At 35.2% G+C, this 12992-nt stretch overlaps 1 protein-coding gene across 4 annotated transcripts; it reads right to left on the bottom strand.

Moving 5' to 3' along the window:
* Positions 1 to 556: 556 nt before the first annotated feature.
* LOC7469609 (homeobox protein HAT3.1) lies at positions 557 to 7817 on the bottom strand. Of its 4 annotated transcripts, none has more exons than XM_024608816.2 (9): positions 7602 to 7815; positions 5250 to 6570; positions 4313 to 4478; positions 4049 to 4172; positions 3828 to 3940; positions 3188 to 3745; positions 2156 to 2485; positions 1409 to 1498; positions 557 to 1300 (listed from the first exon to the last, which is right to left on the bottom strand). In XM_024608816.2, exons 2-9 carry the CDS (start codon positions 6494 to 6496, stop codon positions 1124 to 1126), a joined length of 2805 nt encoding a protein of 934 aa, XP_024464584.2. In that variant the 5' UTR covers positions 6497 to 6570; positions 7602 to 7815; the 3' UTR covers positions 557 to 1123. The 4 variants fall into 4 exon arrangements, with proteins under 4 accessions (XP_024464584.2, XP_024464585.2, XP_024464583.2 ...); XM_024608817.2 differs by having other exon boundaries at positions 5250 to 6523; XM_024608815.2 differs by having other exon boundaries at positions 5250 to 6573; positions 7602 to 7814.
* Positions 7818 to 12992: the final 5175 nt, after the last annotated feature.

Raw genomic sequence — 12992 nt, 5'->3', positions numbered from 1 at the left:
CAACGATGCCACTCCACCGTCTAAATTATCTTCACCCAGGAATCAAAGATTTTTATTACACATGAGCTATTAATAAAACATGCTTCCCCGCCAGACTTTTATTTATAAGAATCAAAAGGCTCAGAAATGTCGGCGGAGGGGGTGATGTGCATAACAAAATTAAGAATAAAAATCTCAAGAACAAATAAAGAAACATCAGTTGGGTAGACTTGTAGCTTGGCGTCGAGCCAGAATATTTATACCCAAAAGAATAATGTTATTTTATAAGGAAAACTATAAATCATTTGATTAGTGAAACCCACTAATAACTCTCATAGTGATCATCTGATTGGATGGCTTGCAATCTTACTCCCACTCTATTATTATTATTATTATTATTATTATTATTATTATATGGGCGAACACAGCTGCCAGGTCAAGCTTCACGTTTTGCAAGTTATGGCATGACTGCAGAGCATTCTTCAACTGGATCAAAGACAACAGTCAAAATACCTTCGTTTCCCCAGTTGATGAAATGAAAGTCCACTGATTTTCTGTTAATGGCCAAACACGCCTCTTCCAGAATGTTGTTTCTCTATGTTTTAGGCTGTCCGTCATTTTGCATACCAAATTGCATGCTCAAGCACGCAAAAAGCATACTACAAGTAAAGCAATTGTTCATAAATTCGTGGCTTACAGATTTAACGTAGCGAACAAATTTTAATGCTCATTACAAATTTAAAAATAAAGGAATTGATGACGAGCTGGACTCGCTCAACTTTTTTTTTTTTTTGTGTAAGAATCCTTGTGAATGGAGTTGAATGTTTTTAAAAAAAGGCATATTACTTGAAAAAGAAAGCTGGAGCAGTGAGCACATCACCAATTACAGTACAGCAGTGGCGTCATTGGTCACCTTCATGGCAGAGTTAATCCTTCACAATAAAACCAGCATATCATCTCCTAACATCTTGATCTTGCAGAAGGTAAATGGTCAGTTCGTCTACAAGGAGCATAGAATAAAATTGATTTCCCAACCAAAATCTTTCCTTCTTGTCGAACAAACCTGAATCTAAAGAGCTTCGGGTAAATGAACTGCTTTCTCCATTCTTGTTTCCATAAAAGATGTTCAATAATCTACTACACATTATCTCCTAGATTTCAGGGTGTTAGTTTTTTGTTTATTGCTCTTTCGGTTCTTCGATTCACTATCCCTCACTTGGCCATCACAGCTACCTTTTCCAGAAGCACTTTCAGCTTTACTTGTACCTGTAGATGATGAATGGTTGAAGCTCCAACGGGCATTCACAAACCACTTGTTAACCTGCATAAGACAACTTCTAGGTAAGAAAAGCGTGAAACTATGCTCTCTTTTCTTTAACCCGTAAGAGTAAATTTTAGAATGAATGAAACAGTTTCCCATTTGTATGACCTGCTCAAAAGTAATTCCTAGCTCTTCTGCCAAGCTTGCTTTTGCAGCTCGGTCTGGATACTGATTTTCCTTGAAGTAACTGTACAGTCTCTGCATACAAAAATGATCAACACCTTTACCTCCTCTACAATTCTTTGTGTGCGTGTATCAGAGAGAGGAGGGGGGGGAACAAAAAATATATTATAGAACAATGATAATGGTGCAACACCATGATTCCCAAAAACATCTTGCGAATTGCAAAATAGATAATGGTTCTCTCCATATCAATCTCTGATATTTCTCTTTCTTCAAAAACTAAATAAGCAGCTTTTGTAGGTCGAAAGCAAGACAAGGATGATTTTGCACAAGCACTCTTTGAGAAGTACTACAAAAGTTTCTAATGTAAGTGGATCATGGCTGAAGCTAGCATGCACAGGTGTAAATTTGTCAAAGCAAACTTTGAGGCCTAAGAAAAATGCCAACTAAACACAGACCAGCATTCATTCAGTGAGACGTTTGAAAAGTGACTGAAAGGTTAAAGAATAATATGAAACGCTGAGGACTAAAGGGAAAAAAAAAGATTATTTATTTTGTTCTCATTCTAAAAAAGGGCAAAAAAAACCATATTGTATATTTTCAATAAGACCCTGCACCTTAATGAAAAAGGATATAATATAGAATGATGACATGGTATCCTCAACTCAATTAAGAATTGATGGGTTATTAGTACTGTTGAACATATGAAACAAATAACTCACAAAAACATACCTGAGTTACAGCTTCTCCAAGTTTTTTATAAGCAGAGGGCCTAACGCTTTTACCACTAGAACCAGATAGAGATGCACCAACATATGATTTAGCCGGGGAAACATTTGTTTCTTGAAAGCTCGAGTTTTGGCAAGTTCCTCTCTCAGGATTACGTTTGTTCTCCTTTAATTCCTGGTTCATATTCTTGCTATTCATTCCATTCTCGGTAACAGAGGCATCTCCGTTTGCTGTCACTGTAGCAACATCTCCAGTATTTTTCCTCCTCTTCCTTGGCCCAACAGTATCAGTGTAATCATCATCACTTGAAGTAGAAATGTTTCCATACGTTTCCTTCACAGAGCGCAGAAACACGAAATTAAACTATTGAAAGAAAACATCATATGATTAAAAAGTTAGACCATATCAAGAATACAATCTGCATATTTGAAACTAAGTTTAAACCTCTATGAAGACGGAAGGTGGACAAAATTTAATGTGAAATAATTCTGAAAATATTTTTGCTTGAGAGGCTTTATCTTTATTGCTTTAGGAAAAATATTTGCAGAGGAATGTAATGGATATAGTGTTATCTAATATGTAGCACAACTATTTTCTATACATATGTAAGGGCACCACATTCATATGGAAGCATTACTATTATATTTGCTTCCAACAATCATAAGTACTTGGCATTAGCGTGTTGAAAAGAGTCGAAAGTTATGCTTTGATATATATTCTAATTCCATGAGAATGTGTATAGTACATGACATCTATCAATAATTCCTTGTTCTCTATAATTGGTGCACTTCTCTGTAAAAGAGTGGAACAAATAGTAGTCAGGTTAAAATAATTTAATTTTTATGGAAAGAATCACAATTCCTTCACTTCTCAACAAAAAGCAGGCAAAACACCCATTTGAAACAAAAGATCAGGACATGACTCTAATTACAGGATCATGCTTGGAATATAAGTGTGTTAAACAGCCACCAAAAAAGTGCCAAGACTATATGATAGAAAAGCTGTTTCAAATATTGTAAGATCAGAGGCACTCACATCATAGAGCTTCTTGTAGTCCAATCTGTCAACATTTCTTTTTCCAGAAACAGTTGCTGACTCATCTTGGCACAGATCTGGTTCTAGCATGGATAAAAGCTCGCTGTTTAAAGACTGCATCTTCTTTCCATCAAATTTAGATTTCCTCCCATTAGAAACTCCACGAGGTTCAATAGGCATGTGGCATTCATCTTCTAAAGACAACCCATCACCATTAATAGTTGCAGCAAGATCCTCAGAGTCTGATGTAAAATCAGAACTTGAACTTTCCTGCTTCAGCTTCTCCTCAAGAACTGGAGCATCAGGATCATAGTCATCATCCTCTGAATCATCAGAAGAGAGCCCCAAGTACTCTTTGCCATCCGGGGGAGCCTTGAATTCATCAGATGCAGAAGTGAAGTCAGATTCGTCAGAGCTCGATTCCTCCTCCTGACTCTTCTTATCAATATCTGGACCATCAGGTTCATAATCATTATCATCAGAATCATCAGAAGATGGTCCAAAGTTGTGATCCAGTTTTTGTCCAGACGCTGTGGCGGCAGCCTCAGGGAAAACTTTCTGCACATCGGATAGGAGTACAATAAGGAATGAACACAAGTTTGTAATTAACAAATATTAAGGCTGGGGACTGCATGATTACCTCCCAGCTATCACTGATAGATATATTTGTTCCTTGAGAATCGTTAAGCAAACCAATGCAGTCAACTTTGCAATCACATCCAGGGCATAACCAGCCCTCATCATCAGGAGGAACTAAAGGAGAAATGAAAACATGCAATCAGGAAAGTATAAATGACCAGAGAAGTAACTCAGGAACAATTATTCAACTCAGTGCCATCAAACAAGTGGATAGAGCATTACTGTCTTCTCTTAACAATGGTGGTATCAAACAGAACTGATGAAATCCTCTGTCACAAGCACCATCACATAGTATAATATCATTATCAGCATTCAAATCTTTGGACCCACATTTTGCACAGAATATCTGCCACAAATGAATTGTCTAAGCAATTACACTCCAAGAGATATTCACTGTTATAAGAACCGTCCTAAACAGCAACAATCATGGAAATAAGAAGCTTGTTAACAAGAGAATATGACAAATTAAAAAAAAAAAAATCCTACATCCTCACTGTCAATCTGTCCTTCAGAATCAAATAAAGATGATGGGAACCTTCCTTCGCTGCACAGAGAATCAATATGTTGAAATAAATCCCTTATTTTCACTTTGCGTCTGGTAATTTCAGATGTGGCTCGCTGCAACTCCTTCTCGGGCTTTAACTTTTCTAGGCTGGAAAATTACACGTGTCAAAGAAAAAAAGATAAACTCTCCAGTGGAGAAAAGATCGCTACACAGTGTGTAAAAAAGAGCTTGAGATCAAATCATTTTAAAGGGCAGGTCAAACTGGATTTCATTTTAAAACAAAAGGGTTTCCTTCTATTTCTCATAATCATACCAAGCAAAAACAATTCTCTAGTTCATCAAATTAGCCTCCTTGACAAAGATATTGAGATATTTTGCCACATACACGATATTATAAGCAATTGAAGTTTTTAAAGGAAAAGGATGGGCTCAGATCTATGCACACAAGGAGGGAGAGAGATGCACCGGAGAAGAGGGTTATTACTTGGCAATAACACTGAAAGCTGAACTAACATCATCTTAAATTCCTTGTTTCAAAAAAATTAAACCAGCATCCTTTATTGATCCCACTGCTCATTTGTATAGCACTTCTCATAATGGACACAATTGACACTAATGATCATCTGGTTCAAAGACAAGCATCAAAAGTTTATCCAATGTAAATAACTTTTAATTCTTTGCAAGTGTGGCTAAAAAGATTCTTGTTCTATATTTTTTTTCTCTGATGTTGGCCTCTTCCAAATGCAATGAGTCCTTGGTGGATAGTCAGAGCATAAATTTGGATGCAACTTTCCATACTAAAAAAAAAATTGTGCTAAAATCAAAACAAAAACATTAAGAGAACAAAATTTAAAAGGTCATTAAAAAAAAAACACAAGAAAAGGCTACAGAAAAACTTTGTGGTAGAATAGTACACACCTAAGTCCTTTCCAGCCTTCCCCAGAATAAGCAGTGATCAAGCTTTGCTCATAGCTCATCCGATTCAATAAGTACCTAAGATGTGCCCTGATTTTGGAATATTCATCAGCCACAATATTCTTTCCTCTTCTCTTTTTCCTTCTTTTCCCTTTTTTATCACCAGTGGAATTAACATTACCTGAATTATTACTTGATTCAGGAGCTTTAGGTTTCTCTTGTGATCTTGACCGGAGAACTCTATCACTACTTCTCAAAGATCTTAACATATATATCTTCCTTGACAATCTTGAAGCACTCTTACCTCTAGGTCTACCGCGTCTAGTAATACCAATCGCAACTCTAGATGGTGTTTCCAAATGTTCATGATCTGGGCCTTTGTCCTCATCATCATGAGTTGGTCTTGTTTGTTCATTTGCAGGAATGATGATGCTGTCACCAGGAAGCAAGCCTACATGTTTGATAGGAGAACTCTTGGTCACTAGTTGAGTAAGCGGCTCTGAATTCTCGATAGCAATGCCACTATATAATTCAGTGTCAATTCCCGTTGATTCATTTTCTGAAAGTTCAGATCCAGGCTTCTGTCTTTCTTCTGATCGTTCACAACAAGCTCTGTCAGAAAGTAACTCAAGTGTATGTCCAGATATAGTTTGTTGAGGGTATGAACTTTTATCAATCTGGTTACCCTTGCTTGCATCTCCATACGGCGGACCCACATCTTCAGTACAAGAATTATTGGCTAGATTTTCAAGTGATGCTTGTGAGGTTTCATTAGCAATGCAGCTTGATGATGCAGCATTGGTATTTCCAGGTTCATCCTGTAGAATACCAGAGTCAGTTGCTTTTGATGATTCACCATGCGTACACGCAGTATTCACACTTCTAGCACCTGGCTCGAGTTTCTGATCTATAGCAGTTAGTATAGGTCTTGAACTTTCATCAAAAGTAGCACCCCTGGCATCTTCGGGAGGTGGATCCAAATCAGTAAAAGAATTGTTTGTTACATCTTCAGTAGATGGTTCCACAGTTTCCCCAGCACCAGATTGGAGAACTGCAGTACCGCTATCTCCGGCTTCAGTTTGTATGATTTCAGACTCAAGCTTATGTTTCTCTTCCGAATATCCACCACAGTTGTATTCAGCAGTAAATCCATGAGTATTTTCCAGTTTAGTTTGTGAAGGGCATGAGTAACTTTTAGTTTGAGAACTAACTTGTGATGGAGAAACACCCATGTTCTCAGCCTCAGACATATGCTATGAGTAAAATATATCAGCTCTCTAGAATTCAAAATTGAACCTTGTATTAGAAGGGTCTTCCCACAAAACTACTGTGACAAGAAAAAATCCGAGTCACTACAAATAGCATGGATGTTGTTCTACTATCTATACTCCATACACTTGCAGCAAACATCAAACATCAGGAAATTTCTTGGAGAGAGATAGTAGTCCTATCTCAACAAAGCAGCCCAAATAAGCAGAGCATGGACAAGGTAAGGCAGTGATTTATATAATGACTAGACGATCAAGGCATAATAGTTATTTAAAATGTTACCTTGTCTTTGCACAAGGAAATTCAACCAAATCTCCATAAGAAGACAAAGACTATTATCATTCAGTCGGTTACGTTTATTGTTCACTGTTCACTGTTCACTAATACAATGCTATTAAACAAGTTAAACACTACAAAACATATGCATCTCCATGTAAACGACGAGTCAGTTTAGAGACACAACCTTAATTGCACACTTGCAACAATTGGCATCAACACACATCTTTTTACCAGTTATTAAAATTCTGCAAACCTAGCTAGCGTCAATTATCAGGAATAAATGATAAATTCTTGAATATAATAAATATTTGCCTCTGTGGTCGAAAACCTCTACCCTCATTCCCTTGCAATTATTTATCACTAAGCTAATAGGACCTTGAAAACATATTCCTCTGCTCACTAATTCCTCTGCTCTCTCTCTCTTTTTATGCACATTTTTACTTAGCAGAAACTAATCTATATATAGCTAGCTTGAGCATTAGATTGCAAAGCTAAAATTTTAAAAAATAATATCAATCTAAAACTCCAGTTGTTTCTTTCTTCTCTTTTCTTTTTTTGTTTTCTTGCAGTTTCTTGGCATCCAAACAGCTCAAAAAAGAATGCAAATCGATTAAGGAACTTCACTCGGGCGACATTTCTACGTTGCATTCCTTTTAAGCTCAAACAAAACAAAAGCATCAAAAACCACAACCCTCAACTTTTCTCGGCGGATTTAGTTTCTCTTTTACAGTTTTCTGGAGGAAAGGATAATAAAAAACGAATATGTACAAAAATGAAACTGAGATATTTTTAGTTTAGAGAACTGACCTTAGCCTTTTATTCTTGCTGCTTATAGTATTAGTTTCTGCACAGGAGAGCAAAACAGAGTTTTGATGCGGAGAGAGGAAGAGAATTTTTTAGGAGCGAAGAGGAGGAAGAAGAAAAAAGCGGTTGATAGTGGTGGTGGTGGTGGTGGAAGCCTCTAAATCTGGGCCACCGTCGCTGCGAAAGTAAGAAAAAGGGCTTTCTGTTCCTGCCCTTGTGCGCTTTCGGTATAATTTTTGTGTGTTTCCCAATGTTCCGTTTTATGGGCTGGGCTTTCCTTTTTTAATATTTGCTCTCTTATACAGAAAGGCCAGGTGTGGGCTAGTTTGCGTTTTATTTTTATATATCGGTCCGACTAGCCTGAAGTAGATAAATACGGCAATCTTAGTAGCTAGAGTCTGCGGCTATTTTTCGATGGCTTGTACACGTGGGCTCAGGCCTGTTCTGCTAAATTTATTGATAAAAATTGCCTTAAAAAATGATTCCAGCCTTTATTTTGTTATCCATTTGGATTCCTATTCCTTCCTTCTATAGAAAGTTTTTGATGAGGTAAAATGTTAACATAATAAAGGGTTATAAATCTGGGATCACGTGACTTGCATGTTCCCACATGCATTAGATTGGACCGTGGAAAATTAAATTAAATTTGTTTACATTTATTCCAGATTACACGTTTTCTTTCATGTTTAAGAACTTATATTTTATACACTATGGTTAATATATACAGTTGACACCATTATTATATATACTAAGTCAGAAACACACGAACTCCATCACAAAAAAAAACTTTAAAATATATATTACAAATTTGCTATATATAATTATAATTAATTTAATATTCAAAGTGCCCTTGTAATTAATATATCTTCTTTTTTTTCTCCTCTCCCTCCCCTCTGTCTCCACTAATAAACCTCACAAGATTCAGGCGTGTAAGGTTTAAGTGTGGGTGGGTTTTTGCTAGATGTGCTAGTCTGGTACTTCAAGACTTGGCTCCGTCGGTGCATGGTACGCAGGGGCTAATTTGTTGGTTCTGGTAGCTTGGCTGGTGATGGTCTGATTGTATAGATCGGGTGTTTAGGTCTGGTTCAGTCTTGGAGTTGTTGCGGGTAGTTTATTATGATTTTCTTTAAAAATAAAATAATTTTTAATCTATCAACATCAATTGTGGGTAGCTTGTGGTGATTTTCTTTAAACCATCAAGATTCAAGAAGAGTGGTGGTTCAGGAGACAAGGAAGTGGAAGTTAGGGATTTGTAGAGATTAAGAATTAGGAATTTGATGATAGAAAAAAGGAACCTAAGTTATTAATATACGAAGGCATTTTTATATTTTCATCAAAATTTAAAACTAGTTTTGACTTAGATTATAATCTTTTTAAATATGATATAAAAAAGGGCTAGCTGAATGATTTGTTGCACCAACTTATTATACTAACTTGAGCATGAACCAAGGTTCAACTTATTTCACTGTTCTTGAGGGCTCTATATGATAGATTTCATGGGAGGGACTATAGATCTTTCCCTGGGAGGATGTTCAACTTCAATATTGTTTTCTTCCTTTATTTTCATTCTTTAAACATCATTAAATTTGTTAAGGGTTTATGTATCGAGAAGCAAATCTCCCTCTAGTGAAAGTATTTAACAATTCAACTGCTATATCCAGGACTTGGAGCTCAGTTCTTTAATTTTTCTTAAATACGAGGAAGCAAACAAAGCCATGAGATCATAACCATAATCGTCACTAATCTCGAGCCGAATCTTCGACTCAAATACCAGTTTATGAGGGAGGGAGTTGTTTGAGTTCAAGAAGATGTATAGGCCTTAGCATCTGCATTGAGCTTGCACACATAAGAGAGCTTACGTATGAGGATGAACACCACCTCCAACCTAAAAGCCTAGACTAAGGGGTTATGGTTTTATCTTATGTATAAGCATTTTTCTTCTTACATTCGTTTTCTAGGTGGTATAATTACTACTCACATGTATACCTTAATTACAAACCTTCCCCTCACATGGAAGTCTAGTCTATTTAAACACAACTCTCGTTCTAACCGAAGTATTTAATATTTCGAGTGCGGTATTCAAAATTTGAAGCTTAGCTCTTTTGATTAATCAAGAGGAAACCGTCAAAGTTATTGGAGCCTAACCACAAATATCTCTCGTCTCGAGCCACACCTTCGAGTCTAGTATCAATTTATTAGGAAGCTAGGCCTCGGTGTTTGTATTGGATTTGCACTCATGAGGGGATTACACATAAAAGATGAGTATTACCTCCAACTCATAAGTCTAGATTAATGAGTTGGCATGTATATCTTATATAAAAACACCTCTCTTTTTTTCATTATGAAATATTTACTGGTATCAAATAAAATTAATTAGCAATAAGTGAAAGTTTTCATTTTATTACATGTACAGTGATTCAACAAGGTTGTATCCTACCTAACCAGAACATATATATCAACAAATAACCCATTTCAGAAATTTCAAAGGGAAATGAAAAGGTTCTGTTAGTGGATCTTGTGTCTCCTCTTAGAACAAAACTCAGTGGCTTCCATCAAGACAGCAGTTTGAACACTATATGCTTTGACTTGGCCGGCCTGTCTAATGGCAAACATATCATCTGAAACGAGACTGTTGTTTGTTGGGTTTTAACTAATTCAAATCTTCAATAATTTCATGTGGTACCTACCCAAATGGATAATCATCCAGCATTTTCTGAAACCCTTCTCTTAATCATAAGCATTAAAGTACATAAACTTATGTTCTTCGGACTTCTATTGGAGTAGGGTTAGCAACCTATCAATCATAATTCACAATCTAACTCGTAATAGTGTGAGATACTGATCTCAAAGACTTTATGACAAAAGGAAAGCAGCATGAAAGTAAACCCCCACCATCACGTCTTTCGCAAGATTTTCTTCCATTTACTACCCACTTCTAGACCAAGAATTCTGTAGCGGAACTTTCTTCGAACTTCGTAATCTATCATGAATATGATTTTGAAAAAAGAAGAGAAAAGAAACATATATAATTCATCATATTTTCTTAAAGAACTAACTACAATGCATGCTAACTATTATATAATAAGCTTTACCATGGGCCAACTTTTTTTCCTTGGTGAAAAATCACGAACCAACCAGAGCACTAAAAAACTGTCAGGAATTGGATAGAAAACGAGGGGTTAATTAATTGATTGTTGAAGAATATTTTAGCAACTCGGCTCAAAAACTTGGACCACACAGGAGCAGGTAATACGTAATTTCAAAGTTGGCTGGCTAATTAATGAGGCCGGATGGTCCCTTGTGTAATCCTTACGTTGGACAAAAAATGAGTTGGCTCATGACATTAACATACCAGATCAATTGCTCTTGGAATAACACAAGAGCGGCAAGCCTCCATAATATATCTCCCAAAAACACTCCATTAGAGAAACAAGTCAGAAATGTAGAGTGAGTGGTCCTGGTTCTCACCATCGATCGGCCGATTAGATTAATATGTAGCCCTTGGGTCTTAATAAATTCCACCACACCTGCTGCTTACGAAAGTCCCAACATATTTTAGGAGTTCGATAGGATATGTAGGCATCACATGAAGAAAGAACAAAATTTATAAGTGGTTGATCGAATTGTATGGCATTTAATGTAGTAGTAGCTATCAACCGGCATAATAGTTGGGAAAACATGGATCTTCAATTAAAAAAGAATATATGCAATCTCTAGTTCGAGGTGTTAGAAATTTTTATTAATTAATATGGTTTAATTATAATGGTGGGTATATTAACTGTTAAAAAACCATGCATGTCAACTTAATTAAAATTAAAATTGTTATGTAAAGCTTAATTAATCAGGAATTGATGGTTTAATTTTATATTATCTCTAATATCAACTAGCTTGCCTTGGTTTAGAATGGGAGTCATAATTTCTTGAAGGGTACGTTCAAGTCATTTTCCTTCACATGGAATAAATGATAAAACCTGAAATTAAAGAAAGAAGCAAAATATATATTCCTTAAAAGTGGGTGTGGGAATCAGAGAAAAATACAACAACATCCGTTTAATTATCTTTGTGTGGTGTGATTAAGTACTTAATTTCCTCGAAATGCTAGAATATTTCTTGATGCTCTAAGCTTACATCCACATCATTTCCATGACAATTCTATTTGCAGACAATCCTGATAATTCACTGAAAAGAAAAAAGAGAAAAGTTGAATATGAAAAGTATCAGAGGACTCGTGGTTCGGTTGAAGTCTGCGTCATGAATTTTAAGAGCTGCCTTTGTGCCGCTGAGCAAAATATCAAATTATCCGAAACAAAAGAAAAAAAAATGTTTGAAGGGGACACAAGACTTTTCTATCTTGGCCTTGGCTATAAAGTGTAGCTGCCGGAGAGTTGGGTTTGAATGTTTATTTAAGACTCTGTGCATGGTAGTTATTTTTTAAAATATATATTTTTTAGAAATGTATTAAAATAATATATTTTTTATTTTTTTAAATTTATTTTTAATATTAATACATTAAAAAAATTTAAAAATATCAAAAAATATTTAATTTTAATAAAAAATAGGTTAAAACTCAATAACAAATATATACATTAATTGTATATTTTGAGAAACTTGTAGAACTAGACTTGTACCCATGACGGATTATAATCCACCAAAGTCATTAAGTCACACACTAATCTGGTTCCATTTTTTTATGCTTTTACTAACTCTAATCCATGACCTTTCTGGGTTAAAACAAATATCCATACTCTCACTGTTTTTCCAAATTAACTACGGCAAAATTAACTTGGAGAAATCTTATGATTCTCATAAAGTTATTAGTTATTTTTTAAATCTATTTTAAATAAAAAATAAATACAAATTAATAAGAAAGATATTTATATCATTTTTAGTAAATCATGAATGTTATTTTGTTTTTATTTATGTATTTTTTTTTTAAATGAATTTATTATGTAATCAATAGAATATTACTAATAGCTAGTACTGGCCTAACTATATACGGCAAAGGATGTCTAGTTCATTAATGCTTAGCAGTCTGGGCAGTAGATTTCAAGGGAAAATTATATAGTAAAATATAGAATTAAAAATCATGAGAGGATTATCGTAGGTTACTGTAGCTCAAGGTTCCTTGAACTTTCTATTAAATTAAAAATATGTGCTTAATAAATTAAGTTATTTGGATTATCTAATTCTTGCTGTAATATATATTTCAAACTAATAAGTTTTTTTTTTCTTTTTTTCACTTCTCTTTCCTTGCAGACGACGCTCAAAACATTTGGACTACTAGTTATATATCTAGAAGAAGACCAAATATGCTATGGTCTTTGCCTAATTGCTTTCATTTAATTTGTACTTCTGTTCAATTAATCCGTTTCTGTCGGCAATCGCTGAAGCGAT

This window comes from Populus trichocarpa, chromosome 9 (assembly GCF_000002775.5).
Source record: "Populus trichocarpa isolate Nisqually-1 chromosome 9, P.trichocarpa_v4.1, whole genome shotgun sequence".
NCBI classification, from domain to species: domain Eukaryota; kingdom Viridiplantae; phylum Streptophyta; class Magnoliopsida; order Malpighiales; family Salicaceae; genus Populus; species Populus trichocarpa.
This window is presented reverse-complemented; position numbering and strand designations above follow the sequence as displayed.

What these genes read in the sequence shown, in the direction of transcription:
- LOC7469609 (XM_024608816.2), bottom strand. Translation starts at nt 6,496, where the DNA reads ATGTCTGAGGCTGAGAACATGGGTGTTTCTCCATCACAAGTTAGTTCT. An exon ending in CTATCAGTGATAGCTGGGAG is followed by an intron (nt 3,746 to 3,827) that starts GTAATCATGCAG and finishes TCCGATGTGCAG; the next exon opens with AAAGTTTTCCCTGAGGCTGC. An exon ending in TAGGAATTACTTTTGAGCAG is followed by an intron (nt 1,301 to 1,408) that starts GTCATACAAATG and finishes TGTCTTATGCAG; the next exon opens with GTTAACAAGTGGTTTGTGAA.